This window comes from Adiantum capillus-veneris, chromosome 17, assembly GCF_014529385.1.
Source record: "Adiantum capillus-veneris isolate H3 chromosome 17, ASM1452938v2, whole genome shotgun sequence".
Taxonomy (NCBI): Eukaryota; Viridiplantae; Streptophyta; class Polypodiopsida; order Polypodiales; family Pteridaceae; genus Adiantum; species Adiantum capillus-veneris.
Genome location: NC_140947.1, coordinates 141,875,882 through 141,896,807, shown reverse-complemented (window position 1 = coordinate 141,896,807; position 20,926 = coordinate 141,875,882). Strand labels below are relative to the sequence as shown.

The 20,926-nt window shown below is 40.9% G+C and overlaps 1 protein-coding gene and 1 pseudogene across 1 annotated transcript; both read right to left on the bottom strand.

Moving 5' to 3' along the window:
* Positions 1-8,248: 8,248 nt before the first annotated feature.
* LOC147438219 (uncharacterized) lies at positions 8,249-8,787 on the bottom strand. Its single transcript, XM_086486093.1, is given in 2 exon segments — positions 8,249-8,638; positions 8,641-8,787. Coding segments are annotated over 2 exon segments (537 nt in total).
* Positions 8,788-9,680: 893 nt separating this feature from the next.
* On the bottom strand, positions 9,681-10,316 carry LOC147438218 (uncharacterized; annotated as a pseudogene).
* Positions 10,317-20,926: the final 10,610 nt, after the last annotated feature.

Genomic DNA, 20,926 nt, shown 5'->3' with positions numbered 1-20,926 from the left:
TTCCGTTATAAAGCTGAATGAAATAGAGCAGCACCTAGATAATAACACGACACTTAGTTGCACAAAATAGGAGTGATGTTCAATATTATAATAACCTTCTCTTGGAATGATTTCTGGGACGTATCCATATCATTCAAGTCAGCCTCAACACAAATGCGCACATTGTGCCCGAGCTCCAAATGTGGATTGAAGATCCTAACTTCCATGCAATTGACAAAATAGCCAAAGGAGCGAAGGCTATGATAACAGAATATAGACTTAATGATTGGAGCAGCTAATGGATCACTATGTCAGGCGGACGATATCCAACAAGATCAAAGCGGTACCATCAACGCAGCTAGAGTAATTCTAGACATATCACAACAAGAACTGACCCTACAACGGTCAAAACATAACAGGTGGACATTCAATGGATGTTGGTACCATAAGTAGACATTCCCTCTCATTGTAAAAAAAAATTTTGCCCCAGGACTTTTGTACGTTATGCTGTCATGCGTCATTGAGCAAACACGACTACATTTGCTCCAACTTCCTACCCCACAGATGTTCACACCTTCTAGATTTTTAACCATCCAATCATAAAGCTTCTGTTCTTGCTCATCAATAAAAGTTCATCTTTCTAAAAAAGTAATAGAATTGCCTATTAACTCTTTTGTATATAGAAAAAATGTTCATTTTGAGTAGTTATCATTTCCTCTGTCAACTCATCATGTTTCTTACATTCAATAATAAAGATATATTATCTACGACTTCCACTTACTTCGCTCCACCTCTTACACATTTATTCTTCTTCATTAGCTCAATTCAATTATTTATATTTATATGATTGTAATATGTAATGCTTCAAAGAAACCTTAACATATTACCAAAACAACTATTTTTATGTGCAAGTTATCAAATTCAGAAATGGATCACAACACATGTTATTTTGCAAACTTGTTCAATCTTACATCTATGTAGTGTAATATTGCTTTCAATCACTCGACCTTTTGTATAGATATTTAAGCAATACATGAACAATGCGAAGGAAACGTAGTCCATGTTACAACCTAAGAGATTTTACCTCACAACTAAACAAATGAGATTGGCTAACTTTGTCGATGAGAAACTAAATACGTACATCAAGGGGGATTCCACAGTTTCCAAGAGCCTCACAATTTCATGAATAATGCAATGCAAGATATAAGGAACTAGGCCAAACAATGGCTACACCAAACATGGAGAAGATGACAACAGATTCTGCTACAAATTAACAATTGAATACATTTTTCTATATATATCGTAGGCCTCATGAAACAAATACTTAAAGTGCTCAAGATCTAGTATGACAAGGATGCAAATATGTTGTATGTTTCACAATGTTTAAGCACAACAACTCCTTGATGCGAAGACTGAAGGAATCACACTATATGCAATGGAGCAGCTACAATTTGGGTACAACATTGATTTGGACGAACTAACGAAAGCTAGTCAAGAAAACTGTGCTTCCATTCTGGAGAAATTCATGGCTTTGACAAAACACACGCACGATGGAACCACTCCACCCATCACAATCCAAAAGGTAGCATGGCACTACATTGAACACAAGGTGACTAGATACAGAGAACCATCCTCGCCTTACAAGCCAGCCGCAATTGACCAAGGCAAGTACGAACAAGAAGTATCACTAACTTTTATTCATTCTTCCTTGCCATCACAACTTATATGCTGATCTAATTGAGGTCTATGATCTGCAGATCAAGACGCTCATTGAGAACCAGAGACAAACGTTGTTCCTCCACCACAGAAGAAGCAGCGACTCATGAAGAATACATAGTCTATATCATACTATCCAAACAAAATGATAAGAGATATGCCGGAGTTACAAACAACATACACAAACATATTCACCAACATAAATGGAATCCCCCATAAAACAACAATTTGTTTCGTGCTACTTCCCTAACACCCTGATGAGCACACATGCAAGACTACTAACCATATGTCCGATATAACCCAATGTTTCTACAATTGCCCTCACACTGCAATTAGACTGCCTCATTGGCCACATATGTATCACATTGATAAAAAAACTAAACAGATTACAAAACACGTTTAGATTTGTCTTCATTTTTTAAATTGTTAAAAATAATTTGAGTCATTCCATCCATATTTATAGTTCCATTTTTGACTCATTGACATTCTTCTTTCATGTTCGTAAACCAAACAATCCTCAAAATCAAGGCATAAGATCATGTCGTTGTAAACACATAACCATATCAACTTGAGGTAGTAGGATTTGTGGAAAACAAAGCACAAGCTCTGTCCCTCTTGAATAACAGGTCTTGAGGTCAACTCTCCTCGTTGGATAGATCTTTAAGGTCTCTTGGGATAGTTTCCTACAACGCTAAAATTCTTTTCTTTTTCTCTCCTCTCTCCAACCCCCAAGTTCTTGTTGGCACTGCCGTAAGGCAGGGTCTATAGGGAGAAAATTTGCTAGCATAGCCATAGGGGCATAGGCCAATGGGGAGTTTTCGAACAAGGGTGTGTTTGTTAGGTGGAGGGAATGCATGGAGTTGCTATTTTTGATGGGTCTAGAAGGGAAATTTTGGGTTGAAGAGTTCAAGGAGAAGTTTTTATGAAAGCACGTTAGAGTAGGGTGGGTACAACACTGCTCCAGGTGTGGTTTTTGCACTGCTGTCAGTCACCATTTCTTGTGCCCCTTCTCTCTCTCACGTGCACACACACACACACACTAATGCATGCTCATACATATTTTGATTCTGAAATCTATAGCTGAGAAGGCTCAAACTGTCTTGTTGAACTTCTCTCTACTCCAGCCTCCATCCGAAAGTATTAGAAGAAGGCTTGAGTTCAAAAATAGCTCTTCAAGACATGGTGATTAAAAGCGAGAACAAGTTAAAAGAATACTTGGGACCCCCTGCATTATAGGTACATGTGCATGTGAGAGCTTCCCAGTCTTGAGTGCTTAATGACGTGTTTAAGGTTTTCTATTTTCAGATGAATATTGCACCAAAGGGCATGTCACTTCAGGCCAGCATAAATTTGAGCACGTCATGTTTACAAGCTTGGTGGCGGCAGATGGGTTGGAGGTACTTTGGTGGTCTTACATGTTCTTTGAGAGATGTTGAAGCTTCCTCCATGCAATACTTTGCTGACCTTCATGAGGTGTGCATCAAGCTTCTTATCTATATATTATATATATAACTCTACCAATGCCATCATAAATTGGACCATTCCTGAAGAGGAGCATTCCAAGATTATTGTTGATAAAGAGTCTATGGGCTAGGCCACTGGGAGATGCCCTCAAGCAATCCTCCTATGGCAGCTGGCTACCAACAGGTGATCTTGACTCATGATGTAAGTCCAACGGCTTGTCAAATGCTCAGATAAGCATTGATAGAATGTCGTTGGCTACTGTAGTGATGCAAAAAAACAACGAATATCACCCCTCTTTAGCAATTACTAATTATGTGTGGTTAGATGAGGGTTGATTGCTAGAAGTTGGGAAACTTCCACGCAAACTAGCAATCAATGGTGGTGATAATGTATAAAAGTCCTCATCTACACTTAGTCAAGTAGTCTTCTTACTCGTTGTGGGGTTCTCGCTTTCAAGTACAACTAAAGCGCTCCATAATCTCTACCCAAAAAAGATATCCTTGGTTCCATTTCACCTCCTCAAGCCTGAGCCAAAACCCATCTTCCAAGTCTATGTAATATAAAAGTAAGAAGTATGGTATTTGTCTACTAATATGTCATTTTAGCATTGTAAAAGCATCTTCTGTCTATGCAGCAAGAGGGCAAGTGTCTCATGCAACATGGCCTTACAACATAATATGTGTGGCTTGGATGTTTCCTTTGAAAGAATAATCCTGCTTTTTCATCACCAACATATTCATTTTGTGAAACAGAGCCTACAAAAATTTTACCACACTCTCTGCGCCATTGAGAACTTCTGCCAGGATTCCTTTCCCTCCAAGGTATCTAATGATTTTTCACAAAATTTACAATATATCTGAAAGTATTCTGGTGTTGATTACCAAACAATTTTAAGTTATTTGAAGTAGACCTAATCAATTTCTTTCATATAGTAGCTCATGCATATATGAATGTGGAAGAGTGTATCAGTATATGCCTCCATGAATGCAAGATCTATTGCAATAATGTGACCAGACAATGAATCCTCACACATGTACATGATCAAACAACTGATGATTTGGCATTTCAGCAGGAACACAGGAAAGGATTCAAGTATCTTCTTTGCTCAGATACCTCAGCTCAAATATGAGGGCAAGGTAAGATCCATATTTGAGAGATAATTTTGAGCTTCTTGATTGTGATTGAAGACAATAATTGTCAAAACCTTTCAGAATTCAAGGCTACAAAGGACAAGCTTATGGACTTTGATAAATTTACCGATGGTGTTCAGTTGGAAAACTCAATTGCTTCTTTTGGCTTTTCTAAAAAGCGGTCCAATTCCAGATTTGGTAACAACTAACAAATAGTCCAAATAATACTCTAAAGATGCTTCCAGGTTGGAGCAATTGAGTAAGACCTCAAGCACAACTATATTTTGCATGTTTTAACCTAATCACAATACAACACCACTTTGGGTCTCATGTGTTCTTATTTTCTCTTACATAGGCCAAAATATTCTGAAAAAGATAAGAGGATATCAATAGACACGTGATCTACATAAAAAAATATGTCGATATAGCTTTCAGCCCTTTGTCATCGTACTGCCAGACCTTAGATATAGAAGAGTCGCCCTCTTCAGCCATCAACAGTAACTCTCTCATTTCTAAAACTTTTCCCAAATCTATGCAATCAGTCTCCAGATGGAGGAGGCATTCTTATCTCTGTTTTACCAGAAACAATTGCGAAGGCACCTGCCTCGAGCTATCATGAAAATGGGGAGTCGACCCTGTAAATTGGCCAGATGATACCGATTCCTTGATAAGAAAAAATTGTCAGCATTTCTCCTTAGTTTTCATGATGATCAAGCTGACTCCCTCGATGCCCTACTGGGCAGAGCTATAAGAGGGATTTGCAACAAAGTAGGAAGCCTGAGACTGCAAACATGGCAAGGCAGGCTAATGTGTGTGGTGTAACAAAGGTCTTGGAGTCCATGTGTAGGGTGGCCATTGAAATTATAGGGTTTAACTAGTATTGTCTTGAGCTAAGAGTCAACAAGGCTGCTGTACTTTCCATTTCATAATGTTCTAAAGATTGCGGATCTTTGATCCACGACTCCCCACTGCAAACACAAATTCAAACCTATTATAATATCTTGCAAATTGTGCTCTAATTAGTTTTAAGCATATGTTTGTAGCTACTATGAGATGTTACATTAGGTAGAATCACCACAAATTCTCTCACACATTTCCCACAAATCCCCCTCTGAAATGCTCTTATCAAAATTTCACTAGTAAGACTCAAACTCGTGCACATTAATTCCCTGCCTCAAGCGCGCAACCTTGCAAGGAAAAAAATAATCGACTTCCCACCCCTGGTGCCCTCTCTAGCCTCCATGAGCCTTCTGCACCCGTGTGGATACCATGCCTCCCAAGCATGCAGCATCGTCCCTTCCCCTTGTGCTATGCAGGTTTATCCTTTTCCTCTCCTTACCTGTCGGACACTTTCCATTCATCTGTTGTTGTCTCTTGACCGTGCCTCAAGCGCCCTCCAACTGTCTTTTTCCTTCTGGCCATTTATGCATCAACTATCACCTGCCTTGTGCCTTTTCTTTTTCCCTTTCCCCTCAAACTCATGAAATAGGCATCCCTTGATATTTTCATTAATATTTATCCCCTACTTTATGATGGAGAAATTAAAAATGATGCAAAATAGTACTATTAATAGCATGGTTTAATCTTTCTAAGCACTTTATAAATGTGTGCTTAGCTACTAGTGGCTTGGAACGGGTTCATGCATGCAGTTCTATCAAACTAAAAGTTTCCACGCTCTAGGAAGAGCGTCCATTTATTGCCAGCTGGTTGTCGAGCCCACTGGTTGGTGTGTACACCATTGGCATGGACCCCAACGGGGTGCTATCATAAGCTCGAGACGGTATTGGGGAGGGATTGCATGATCCCTCCGGTCGAAGGGTAGAATTTGCCTTCACAACAGAGGCAAAAAAATTGGCCAGTAATTCGCATAAAAATACCGCCAACCCAAAAAAGATTCTAAAGCCCTTCTTTGGCAATCGTACGATCTTTGAGGAAGTTTTGCATGGGGTAATTAATCTTAGAATAAATTTGAAGATGGGAACGTAATGCAGACAGAGTTCAGTCCAGAAAAGATTCTAAAGCCCTCTTTTGGCAATCGTATGTTATCTGAGGAATTTTTGCATGGGGTAATTAAGCTAAGAATAAAGTTGAAGAGGGAATGTAATGCAGCAAAGTTCAGTCCAAAAAAGATTCTAAAGCCCTCCTCTTTTGGCAATCATACATTATATGAGAAAGCTCTACGTGGGGTAATTAAGCTTAAAATAAAGTTGAAGATGGTACGTAATGCAGGCAGAGTTCAATCCAGAAGTTGCGATACGGAGCCTGGAGGCATGCTGTGCCCACTTGGTGGTGCTATAATTTATGGGCCGTTGGATGACTACCCAAGGCTTATGGGAGTGGGCAGCACTGGCAACGAGCAATAGGAAGGCATTCTGTCAGTTTACATTTTATTTGTACTTTGATATACAAGTTTACTAGGAACCTGTTGGTGCCATTGCGCAAATGGATTGGCCAAAGGGCAGATTGCTAGTCCAAGTCTTAGATGATTCAGATGATCATAGAATACATATTCTTATTGAAGCTGAAGTACAAAAATGGCACTACAAAGGCATATTCAATATAATCTTTAGGCATCACCTAAATAGGATTAGTAACAAGGTAGAATATTTGAAGTCTCCTATGAGTTGTGATTATGTCAAAGATTATGAGTTTGTGGCTATCTTTGAGGCAGACTTTTGACCACTAGACTTTTTAAAGCGTACAGTTATTCACTTTAAGGTACCATCTCTTCGATTTCTTTCGATGTTTATTGTGTACTTTATCCAATACACTATGTGCAAGATTCAGACACGGCCACACACAGACATAGATGTGTACACATGCAAAGATATAAAAGACTATGTTATTTTAGTCATAAGTTTGTATGCCATACCTTTGTCTATGTTTTGACACTACTTGGAAACTCATTTCATTTAATAGCTTATTCTAGGAGTTGAGAAATTGTGCTTTTGTCTCTTGTCTATATTGATGTCAGACTAATCGGAGGATTCGATTTGTTGCATTATCTCATTTCCTTATTTTGAATGAAAAAAAAAACAAATCCTCTTCCTATTCCAACATACAAGCACTAATTTTGAGAAAAAAGTTAATTAAAGGTGATATACAAAAACACAGTAATACAAAGATTCTGACAAGACCCTAATACATACCTAAATTACACACTCGTAACAATACACACCACATATAATTCAGTTATTTCTCATGGTCACTATTTATTGTTTTTCTATACCACAATTTATGTGGTTCATTACTACTTGTTTTTTTTGGATAGAAGCATAAAATTTATTACATATTCTTACTTAGAATACACAACTACCAGTGTTCTCTAATTTGATTGCTTTCACTGGTCAAAGTTTATTGTTTTTTCAAACTACAACTTATTTCGAGGAAATAAGTTACACTCAAAAGTTAATTGAAGATGATTTAAAAATTACATGGTAATACAAAGTTTCTGAGAATAAGACCCTAATACATACCAAAATCACAAGCTTGCAACAATACGCACTACATCTAACTCAATTATTTTTCACAGTCACAGTTTATTGCTTTTCTATATCACAATTTATGTGGTTCATTACTTCTTGTTTTTTGGGATAGAAGCATAAAAATCATTACATTTTTAAAAAAATTTGCGGAACTCACAAATTGTGAGTGTTTAATGTATTAAAGCCAAAATAAATTACAAAGCCATGCTCATGACGAGCCATGGCACCACCCCCTCAAGGGACAAACATCAGATTACATAGCTAACCATACATCGGCTGATAATGGGAGCCACCTGATCGACAACACATAAATTCGCAGAACAGTAGTCAAACTCCATCAACTGAGACGTTTACTAATGCCGAGAAGAACCAGCATGGGAATGCCACCAAACAGGGGAATCTGCCACTTTCACCTACATGTCCACCGAGCCGTCGAAGGAATCAACAAGGAAAGACTTCCAAGACCACCACCCATCAGAGACGGGCCACAAGACCAACATCCGCACACCATTCCTCATAAGGGGGGAGCCTGAGAGCTCTATCACCATCGCAAGAAACAACAGCCGAAGACACCAACTCCAAGCCGAAGACAACACATCCACCCCTGGCTTTTGAGGAGAGACTTGCACCTTCAATGGGAGGATCAACGATGCCACCAGGAAGATGCAGGTCTGCGACCCATGCATAACCCGCCGAGCCAGACAAGCCACCAACCATACCAAGCAAACACCAACTGCACCTTCGCAGATTTCCTTGGCGGACTTCATTCCCTTCCAAAGGAAGAAGGGGTAGCCGCCAGCCCCATTGTCCAAAAATAGGTAGTGCGAGGTTGATGCCGAAGAGCAGGAGCAAGATCGGTCAGGGTCCCCCCCCCCCCTCGCGGACATCCTTCGAACACCTGCGCAGCAGGGCACCTCCCCGACGGCACTGGATTCGCCATGCCCGTCATCCCCTGAGGCAGCAGGAGCGTCCGCAACCCTAGGCAGAGCCGCCCGGAGCACTCCGTGGCTCATGCGCGCCCTCCTAAGCTGAAGCAGAAACCCTCGCGGCGCTCAAGTGGAGGTCTTACATTGTCTTACTTAGAATACACGACTACAAGTATTTTCTGTTTTAATGACTTTCACTGGTCAAAGTTTAGTGTTTTTTTTAGACTACAACTTGTATTATTTGTTGCTGTTGGCTGTCGATTGGCAGCATAGATTACATCTATACGATTTCTCACACATATAGTTTAATAACGTTTCTAACTAGTAATGTTTATATTCAATCAAAGGCAGTGCCCTCATCTGCTATAGACGACCTTGTTACCTTGATTATGTAAGATCAACTTTTGCAATAAAGGAAGGGGAGGCATGCCACTTGGCATGCGTTGATTAGTTTGTTTGACTCATCAAAGTCAATGCCCAACGATAGCAGTATCTCTTTTTGTAACCCTGTAGAAAAGCAAGGATAGATGTTGTAGAGGCAACCAAATTTGTTAACTTTTAGTGTTTTCAATACAAGAATATGAAGAGCTCGAAGTACCTGTTGCCAGCTTTAGCTCGTTATTTCTATATTCTTTGTTTAGATTTCTGCATTTATTGATGTATGAGTGGAGGAGTTGAGTCGTGCGGAACCCTTTGATGAATGCACTCGGAGCCTCGCCAGCCATATTTGCTACGCGCATTTGATTTGAAGATGGGTATGCAGAATAATTGTTTTTTGGTTTTGAGGTAGCTGCGATGTCGATGAATTTATCGAATATCTTTCTTTGATATCGTAGCTCCTTGAGATTTGTGTCCAGTGATTGCGTACGCAAGTGACAAAGGGAATGTGCTTTTGTGGAACCATTTGCAATTGATTGCTCTTGTAGCATGTTTAGTCCTTCGTATTGTCATGGTGGTATCGGTGGAAAGTAGCATTACTTCTATAGCAGCAATTTGACCGGTACAGTCGTTTGAATAGGAAAGTATACGACAGGTGGATCCATTCGCAGCACCCACAACCAAGTTAATGTTTTCTGTAATCATACATCTAGCCCCAATTGCAGTATTGTCCATCTCATGGAATGCCTTGTCTTGGAGCCATTCCTGCAACAATGGTTCATCAAGAGCATTGGTCTTCAGTGGAATGGCAACAATATCAGATGCCGAGAAAGACTTTTGTAGAATCAAGTTGTTGTACTTATATACGTCTTCCCTATGAGTACATATCAGTGTAGTAGCGTCATCGATTACTCGCAGGAGTTCAGTTTCATTAATTACACACTATGACAGCGCTTCTGCTATTTGTTGTTCTGTTGGTTGCTTGACACGGATCGTATCCAAGAATTGGACGTAAGTGGGGTCTACAGCATGGCGAACTGAGAAGGTCATGTTGTGGGTAGTGGGTAGTGGCTGCAACGATGTAAGCTGAGTTTTGTATACTGCAAACATGGCATAATGGCTCCTGGTGATGGCAGACTGGAGAGTTTCGCCAAATCCCCAAAAAGCAATATGAGCTTCTGACTGAATGGGTCAAGGAGTGTTCTGTTGGTGATGTTAACTATCTGGCGAACGACCATATTGAAGATTGTACTTGTTAGCATTGATATCTCGTCTACGATAATGACGTTGGCACCATGTATAGCGACAAATCTTTCATATGTGGGATGAATTGCTTGTGGGAAATGTTGCTTAGAACAAGGGATCCTGAATTAATAGTGGACTGTGATTGCAAGGCTGCTAAGGCGAGCAGCCGCTGCTCCAGTTGATGCAGTCAGGATAACGGTCTTATTATTTTTTATGAAGCTTGAGGTGAAGAATTTTATGTGGAATGTTTTTCCACATCCTAGAACACCTGTAACGACATGGAGGCCATTACTCAGGCTTGATATACGATCGAAGATTTCTTGCTGTTGAGAGGTCAGAGCTGCATTGTTGGTCTCAGCAAACTCTTCCAGTAGCTTCAGCATTGTAGCACAACTTTGAGATACTCATGATTCAACTGTGTCATTCACTGTACAAGTGAGTGGATCTTCACGATTGAGGATGAACTTTTGTTTTATGAGGTTTAAAGTGTGTTCTGTATTTTCAGAGACGAGCATATTGCGTTGGGTGTACTCATTTATGTACATCTCCAAGTATTCATCATGAAGAATGATCCGACGGATTTTTCACTCCAGGAAGTAAGAAGAGAGTGTGTTGGTTGGTGATAGAAGTTCCATCTCGTTCCTAAAGGGAAGTTTTTGCAACAAGACATCGAAGAAGAATCCCTCTGTTTTATGGACAGGATCATACTCTGTAAATCTGACGAGGCGTTGTTTCTCTATGATGCTGTTGTTGTAAGCATCATGGAAAGTCAGCACAGGAGTATGTTCGTGTGGCTTCAGAATTTTGTATCCTCTGTGGTAGTCATAGAATGTCATCTTTCCAAAATGAAGGGGCCTTGCACAATATAAATCAATTGGATGCATGACTACGAGATAGCAACCTTTGCCGTAGTGATGGTGGAGAGGAGTCAATGTATTCAACCCATTCACTCCTTGTTTTGGAATCTTCAAACAGTTGATTGTTGCCTCTGTCGCAGATATTGGCTTTGATAATACAGAGGCTGCAATTAGTTGAAGCTTTACTTTGTCCAAGCCGTGAAGTCCAAGCCTTGCTGCATCGTCTGTGGAGAGGTTAAGTTTTCCAAGGAGTTCTGGTTTCATTGCATATTTGAGAAGGTAATGCGATATAGATGAATTTGTGACTCTTTGAATATTCATGTGTGCCTTCCATAGGAGCAAGATTGTGGGATGGTACGAGAGAACATTTTGATGGTCATACCCAGAGCAGTAGTAAAGCCATCTAGCAGTACAGGCATCCATAGTTGAAGTCGTGTTGTACTGTGGTTCAAACGGGAATCCATATTTGCACACTCTAGCTGATCCCATGACTCTGCAAGAGTCTCTGCATCTGTGTATCTATTTTGTGGTAACGAGGGTTCGCAGCTCGGTGGTGAAGGTGTCTTGTGATTCTTCTGGTATGTATGCAGCAATCTCATTTGTAACTCGGCACAAATCTTCGTTAGAGATCCACAGTATGACATGTGCATGTAGTGAGCTTCGATTTTGCACTTCGTAGCGCACCATGTGATGGTCTACATGGCCAAGTATGCTGCTTCCATTGATGATGTGTTTATTCAGGAAAGCGTGCAAGCGAAGGTGAAACAGTGTTGCACACTCTACAGGGCAATCGTTCCACTTGAAGTCTTGGTTGTAGCCTTGAGCAAGTTTTTCAATTGTGATGACTTCTTGCCATCTTGTTTGGGAAACCTCATCAGTAGTGAATGTCAAGAACAGATGTGGTAGTCCCCATGTGTCCACCATTGTTATGATGTCTCTCAAGTTTCGTCGATGCCATGGTGGAGTACCTGGCATTGTGGCTGGGAGATTGTATCGAATAATATGCTTCATTGCATCATGTGTAGATGCCGCGGTGTGTGCTCGTTTGTAGTTATCAATATCCCTTTGTAAAAATGTATTGTTTGTGGAGTTTGCAATCATGATAGCTTGTTTCAATTGGTACATCATGAGCAAATATGGCTTGTACAATGTGTATACAGAGAAGGAAGTTCCGATTCTCATTCTAATGTATTCACTGAAGTCGAATTCTCCTTGGTAGTTTCCTTTTCTTGTGGGAAAGAGGAAAGGGAATATCCCTAATTCTAAGGTAATATCGTGCACTTCAGATTCATGAGACGGAAGTCCATTGTATTGAAAACTGACTGTCCGCTCGCTTAGATAAGTGGTATCACGTATTTGTATGGAACCAAACTCATCTTTAGCAGTAAATGCAGTTCTCTTTGTTGTGCTGAACAAATTTTGCAATATGCTAATTTCACATTGTGCTTCTGCTTGTTGCATAAGTTCAAATGGATTGTTCTTTGAGTGGTCCCTTACGATATTCTGTATAGCCGATGCTGATAGAATACAAATAGATGTTCTTTTGTTCGGCTGCTCAGCGATGCACCGGTACTTCTTGAGAATTGGATTATTATTTATGTTGTATGCTAGCACTGCTGCTAGTGGCGTGTTTGCAAGTAACGAAGTTGACCGAGACATGTTTTTCTTTGTCGACCAGCAGATTAGTGGATTGTTGAGTAGCGATCTTCTATCAAGCAAGCCTTTTGGAACCGTAGTTGCTGTTTTTGTAACGCTGATTGTAACATCGATGACGCTAAGGAGTTGCACAATTAGTTGATTTGTGTTTAGGATGGCTTGTATGTAGTCGGGTTGCAAGATGACAACACTGCTTGCTCGTGAACTTTTCAGGCAAGCAGAACAGTTAGTCCAATTTACTTTGAGATTATGCATTGCAGTTGTTTGCAATAAGGTTGCACTTGCTAGCTTCGTGCGTGTGGTATTAAGACCATCGTTGTGGGTATCTTTTTTTGATAGGTTGCAAATGCCACAACTTCCGCAAATGGAAATGTTGCAAGCTGTGATGTTGCATTCTTCTTGCCAAGCCTCATAAATATGTTGCACATTAAACCATGAAGAAGCAACAGGACAGAGTAGAACTTTTTGTCTATTCATAGTTTGAAAAGCGGCGTATTCACAGCGCCTTTTGCGGGTAGCACGTAGCGTAGTAGCGATTGCCATTGAGAAGACCTACACTTAAATGCAACTATGAACACAATAGATACAAGTTAGTCCGATTCAAATTAAAAGGGACTAATATAATGAAATTGGACGACAAAAAAAGAAGTAGAAGGGATGAATATAATGGAAGTAGGCAACAAATTAATGTTCAAAGAACTATTGCAAACCATAATGGAACTTTCAGCTCAATAAATAAAAAGAGCTTGGTAGTTGCACTAAATTTTCTAGGATCATTGGAAAAAAGAAATACACATTTCAGAGATGGGACGCAAGCATTGTTCGGGGTGCATATGCAAATGTTCCAGATCTTTATCTAAATCAACGAGCGTCTTTCTTTCAGACGGATTCTCCAGAAGGTAGGCATTGTTGATTATATTCTGTATGGCTTCAACCTCTATAACAGTACTTGTTTGCATCAAGTCAAGTTTGTAATACACACAAAATTCGTTGTAGAAAATACCAAGCTGATTGATGACCCATGCAAGTGCATATACATCTGTTGATTTGCTCCAAGGGCATGTAGATCTGGTATTCAGTAGTTCGACTGCTCACCAAGGCCTCTTGGCATGCTCTTTTGGCTTACGAATATTTGTTGGTCTTCTCTCATACGGTGGTCGAAGGGCAAGACCCCAATCTATAATGCCTACTCTTGGTATTCCCTCTCTAGTGAAGTCTAGCATAATGTTCCGAGGGTGAAGGTCATTGTGAATAACTCCATTCTCATGTGCAAATGCCAAAGCTTTTATTAGTGCATGAATCAAAGACGAAGCATGATTGATGATAAGCCTGCATTGCTGCAACTCCAGTTCAGTTGGTTTTTTGTGTTTTTGATCACCCATCGCAAGTACAATTTCATTGATGCTTCCAAAAGGTGTAGGCACACACTCCATCAAATCGCCAAGGGAAGATCCATTGAAATAAGAAAATATAAGTATCCATGGTGATTGAATTGTATGTGCAAGAGGACGCACAATACCTCGGTGATTGAGGTCAACACTGCTCTCGATTGCGAATGATTTGAATTGTTGTTTTTGCTTGACCTTTGAATTCCTTACAGCAGTACACATTGTTGGACGGAAGGAAAGAAATCCCTTCGATCTTGCATTCATAAGTGTCTCCATATGACCCAGATCCTAGTTTCCTTCCTCGTTTTATAGCCTCAAATGGAATGCCCAAGGTGACAAAGCAGAATGAGTTCAATATAGTTTTCTGAATGTGCAGACTAGACATCGATAAGGGTCTCCTTCCGCAATTTCTTGCTGAAGGTGTTCTGTGTGTCAATATTCCTTGCACGAGAGGATTTTTTCCTTTTCAATCTTCCAACAGTTATACCAATGTTGTAATTTCTCCATTTGTATGTCCTCTGGTAAGTCAGCTTGCAGGTCAATAGCGCATTTTGGCATGTCTCCAACAATACTAAAGAGAAGATGTTGCACGTCACTAATATATGCGCCCTCAAACTAAGATGCTGCACGTCACTAATATCTGCGCCCTCAAACTTCGAGGCTATTGAGCGAACCACTTCAAAGAGCAAGGCCTGCAAGCGCCGCTCATCTCGCAAGGTTGTTGTTATCTTTTCTAATGTGAGGGCATCCACTACACGCACTAATTGTGTGCGTAATCTCTTTTTCAATTGCACTGCTTGATCGGGAAGCATTTTACCTACAACCATTCAAACGACATTATGATGTATTGGCGAGAGAATTTATCACTTCATAGCTCAAAAGGGGAGCAACATTTCTTGCATCAATGACCAATATTGTATTGAATAAATTAGTGTGTATAAATGAATTTTGTAAATGACATCAAATAGTTGATAAAGCAGTGCAATATGTTTGGGCAAGATCGATGCTCGTAACCTAGGACGGGCCCTCCACGTACAAACTAATAGGAAGTGCAATTGTTTCACATTGGATGACGTGCTAAGGGTAACAACTAATGGGAATTGTACTCCTACAATGGGAACTAACAGAAAGTGGCTTGGTTAGGCGGAACAACATGTGGGGGATCAAAATGATAGCCAATGTTGTAGAACGGGATCGGATCTTTGTAGTCGCCAAGTTAAACAATGGAGTTCTATAACTAATTGCAACTTTACAGTTTAAAATGGGGGGTGTGTAAAAAGGACGCAATCACCTCAGTGTGTTTGGATGGGAGACAACGACATTTGCAATCGAGAGGACGATTGGTGTCGAAGTAATCATGCTTTTGGTGTGCGGTAAATTTTACAGTTAAAGACGGGGATGTACACAAATGAGGGATGCCGACATTTGCAATCAATAAGATAGTTGATGTCGAAGTGATCATGCTTTTCGAGTGTCATATAGGTCCCTATATTTACGCCACAGCAGAACTAAGCTTAATTTAATAGTTTAAGATGGGGAGGAGCACAAATGAGATGGTGACTATAGTGTGTGAATGGGAGAGCACGACATTTGCAACCGAGAGGACGATTGATGTCGAAGTGATCAGTCTTTTGGAGAGTCATACAGTCCTTCAGGTTTACCCAACAACAAAAGTAAAATTCAGTTTTCTTCTTAATACCTTAAATTGATATGTACAAGAAAAAACTCTAAATTGATATGTACAGAAAACGATCTTTGAACTTGGAACGATAAATTGATAACACTAAAAAATATACCAGCAATCAATTGATCCCTGGATTTTCAGCAGCATCATGATAGTATTGCATAATAGATGAGCAACCTTGTTCACTAAATCACCAACCAATGGCAGAGTGTTAAGGAAATATGGTTTTTTCTCAATAAAAAAAGTCAATGCAGAAGTTTTGCATTAGTTGACAGCATGGAATTATTTGTTGCAGTAAACCGTACAATACATCAACATGCACGTGGACGTACACAAATGGGAGATGAGGACATTTGCAATCAATAAGACAATTGATATCGACGAGATCAGGCTTTTGGAGTGCCATATAGGAATGGGAGAGTACGACATTTGCAATCGAGAGGACGATTGATGTCGAAGTGATCAGGCTTTTGGAGAGTGATACAGTCCTTCACATCTACTCAACAAACAGAAATAAAATTCGGTTTTCTTCTTAAGACGCTAAATTGATATGCACAAAAAAAAAAGTTCACTCTTCTTCTTCATACCCTAAATTGATATGTACACAAAAAAAACGACCTCTAAACTTGGAACGATAAGTTGATGATAGTAAACAATATACTAGAAATCAATTGATCCCTAGATTTTCATCAACAACATCATAGTACTGCATAATAGATGAGCAACCTTCATCACTAAAGGAAATATGGTTTCTCAATTAAAAAGGCAATGCAGAAGTTTTACATTAATTGACAACATGGAATTATTTGTTGAAGTAAACTGTACAATTCAGCAACATGCACGTGCAAAATGCTAGTGTTTTTTGTGCAAACATCGTACACAGAATGCTGGTGTGTTGTGGAAAAAAAAACCATACATAAGTATGTTGTGGAGTTGGCACAATTCTCCACATTTTTTATAATACCGTAAGGAATGTGCCCTTCCCCCGCCACTTTTATCCCCTCCAGTGTTGAAGGGGGGCTTATGCTTTTCCTCTAGTGTAAGGGGCTAGTTTTTTTAGTAAAATATTTATTTTTTTTTAAATGACGATAGTTTGTTAGCTTTGCTTTCTTACATTTGATTCAAGGAACAAGCATGCACGCAGTAATTTTTAAGCAAGGACTACCATGGCCACTAACAATATCATCGTGAAGTACTTCAAAAAAGTAATTGGCAATAGTATAATCGAAAAGCTTTGGACTAACAATATGATCATGAATTACGCAAGATGCACGCAGACTCCCTCTCTCTCTCTCACTTGGAGGTAGCTAGAAAATCGAAAATCCTTCGACTAACAATATCTTCGTGAATTATACTTCAAAAAAGTAATTGGCTACTGCTCAACAGTATAATCGAAAAGCCCTAGACTAACACTACCATTGTGATTTTTCCTTTTTGTCTATATTAGCATCTTACGATTGCAGACTGCACTCTCTCTCTCTCTCTCTCTCTCTCTCTCTCTCTCTCTCTCTCTCTCTCTCTCTCTCAACAGCTCCTCATCGGCTAGATGTTTAAGGTCTCTTGGGATAGTTTCTTACGACGTTAAGAGTCTCTTAGACTAACAATATCATCGTGAATTTTATTTTTTTGTCTATATTAGCATCTTGCGATTTTTTGCAGGCTACACTTTGTCTCTCTCTCTCTCTCTCTCTCTCTCTCTCTTTTGGCACTGGGCATGTTTGACATTGTGATGTTTAAATGAAATGAAAAGTGTTACAAGCACTGGAGGGGAGGAGGGAAGTAGCAACCTGCACGGAACTGAGTACTCAAAGGGGATCGATATGGTTGGTGGTTGCAGAGTTGGAAGGGGTAGGAGTTGTAAGCAGGGCTGTATGCAACAGGAGAGAGGGTCGAGAGCTACGATGAGTGGAGAAGTGCCAAGGGCAGCAGATAAGAGCACTGCTTGGTAGCGAGGTGGGAGAAGAGCCGGCAGTCAAAGACTAGAGGCGAGCCTGTGCTAGAGAACAAAGGGCTGCACGATACATGTAGGAGGAGGGAGATGGCAGCGCTATAGCCAGGTTAGTGGGATGTGCCATGGGGAGGACTTAGCAGGAGTCGGAATCCTGTGGAGGAAAGCTCTCCAGAGGGTAAAGAGGAGTGGCTACATGGGAAAGGGGACCCAAAGTGGCATATGTACAGAGCCGAGAGATGCAGGGCCGAGAGGGGATGCCAGGGGTTGGCATCATATGAAGGAAGGGCTGTGAGTCCAATCCCTACCCGATGCCAGGGGTTGCATCTGAAGGAAGGGCTGTGAGTCCAATCCCTACCCGATGCAAGAGGGGTTGCGAGAGGCCACTATAGAAGGCCGTAAGCACCTACATGGCATTGGCATGAAGGGGGAAGCTATTATTGAGGCTCTCAGTAAGCTACATCTCTCTCAACAGAGATGCAGCGCTCTCTCTCTCTCTCTCTCTCTCTCTCTCTCTCTCTCTCTCTCTCTCTCTCTCTCTCTCTCTCTCTCTCTCAACAGAGACTCTTTATCATTATCACCAAGAAAACTTCATGGAAAAGCAGTAACGCAGACTAGAGTATTACCTCTCTGCGCTTCGTCTTATGCACTCTCCGTCAACCTTCTTCTGCACTATGTGTCAATTGCTCTCTCTCTCTCTCTCTCTCTCTCTCTCTCTCTCTCTCTCTCTCTCTCTCTCTCTCTCTCTCTCTCTCTCTCTCTCTCTCTCTCTCTCTCTCTCTCTCTCTCTCTCTCTGCGCGCTCTGTGGTGGCTGCGGCTGCTTTTCTGCTTATTTTTAGCAAAGCAACGCTGGGTCTGCGGCTGCTTTTCTAAGGTGATTGCGGGATACCAACAACAGGAGCAGGGACAAAAAGCTCTAGGCTATTTTCAGCAGATGCAAAGTGATGGCCTTTGTCCAGATGAAATCACCTACGCATGCATCTTGAAGGCATGTTGTTATTCAGGGCTATTGATAGAAAACTTCGTTCTTGGCATTGCCCTGCTTGCCAAATGTGGTGCACTTTAAAAAGCACATAAAGTGCTTGAGGAGCTTCTTGTTCGAGACGTCGTCTCTTGGAGTGCATTGATTGCGGGATATGCACAATAGGAGCAGGGCCAGAATCTTACCAAGGCAGTAGGATACATTTGTGATAGTGGGTTACTTGAAAATAACACATAGCTAGCCAACACGTTCGTTAGTATGTATATCAAGCGTTGTTTACTTGTTTGAGCACAACAAGTCCTTGTCGAGCTGTTGTGCTTGGCACTCCTCGATATGTATACCAAATGTGGGGCACTTCAAGGGCAGATTGAAGAGCTTATTGTTTGAAACGGCATCTCTTGGAATGCATTGATTGCGGGATACCGACAACAGGAGCAGGGACAAAAAGCTCTAGGCTATTTTCAGCAGATGCAAAGTGATGGCCTTTGTCTAGATGAAATCACCTACGCATGCATCTTGAAGGAATGTTGTTATTCAGGGCTATTGACAGAAAACTTCGTGCTTGGCATTGCCCTGCTTGCCAAATGTGGTGCACTTTAAAAAGCACATAAAATGCTTGAGGAGCTTCCTGTTTGAGACGTCGTCTCTTGGAGTGCATTGATTGCGGGATATGCACAACAGGAGCAGGGCTAGAAATCTTACCAAGGCAGTAGGATACATGTGCGATAGTGTGTTGCTTGAAAATAACACATACTTAGACAACACGTTTGTCAGTATGTATGTCAAGCGTCGTCTACTTGTCCAAGCGCAGCAAGTCCTTGACGAGCTGTGTGCATGGCACTCCTCGATATGTATGCCAAATGTGGTGCACTTCAAAAGCAGCTTGAGGAGCTTACTATTTGAAACGACGTCTCTTGGAATGCACTGATTGCGGGATACCCACAACAGGAGTAGGGAAAAATAGCTCTAGGCTGTATTTAGCAGATGCAAAGTGATGGCCTTTGTCCAGATGAAATCACCTATGCGTGCATCTTGAAAGCATGCAGAGCCAGGTAGCCCTGGGCTGATTTCAGCAGATGCAACGAGAGCAAATGCAATCACCTACACGTGTAGCTTGAAGACATCTGGCATCATGCAAGATGTTGGTATCGGTAAAAGTGTTCACGATGATATTGTTATTCATGGGATGTTGACAGAAAACTTCATGCTTGGCACCGCCTTGGTTGACATGTATACCAAAGGTGGTGTACTTCATAAAGCACAAAAAGGGGTTTTTTGTCTGGAATGTAATCTATTTGAATGCACTGATCGCGGGATATGCTCAACAGAGACAGGGCCAAGAAGCTCTGGGCTGTTTCAGCAGATGCAAAGAGAGGGAAGCTATCCAAATGAAATCACATACTCTTGTATCTTGAAGGCATGTGGCATTAGGAAAGATGCTAATATGGGTAAAGGAATTCACGATGATATTGCTAGCCAGGGGCTGTAGAAAAGAAACGTTGTACTTGGCACTGCCTCAGTTGACATGTATGCCAGATGTGCTATACTTCATAAAGCACTCTTTGTATGCGCGCGCACCCCCCCCCCCCCCCCCCCCCCCCCCACACACACACACACACACACACACTTGATTCTCTCTATGCAGCATTCGTGTCATTTTCATAGGACAGAGCAATATCCACTACACAAGCAAACATGGAGAGTAAGAGACGAGTCTTTCTTTTGTGAGCTCACTTAAAGACGGTGCTGAAAAAAAGGATTTGTACCAAGGTAGCAGGATACATGCTGATATTTGCGATAGTGGGTTACTTGAAAATAACACATACTTAGCCAACACGTTAGTCAGTTTGTATGTCAAGCGTGATGGACTTGTTTGAGCGCACCAAGTCCTTGACGAGCTTTGGGCTGTTTTTAGCAAATGCAAGGTGAGGGCCTTTCTCCAGCATGTGGCTTTATGCAAGATGCTATTGAAAAGAGAAATCGTGCTTGGCACTGCCTTCGTCAATATGAATGTCAAATGTGGTGCACTTCAAAACGTACAAAGGCTAGAAGAGCTTACTTTTCGGAACGGCGTGCACTGATTGCAG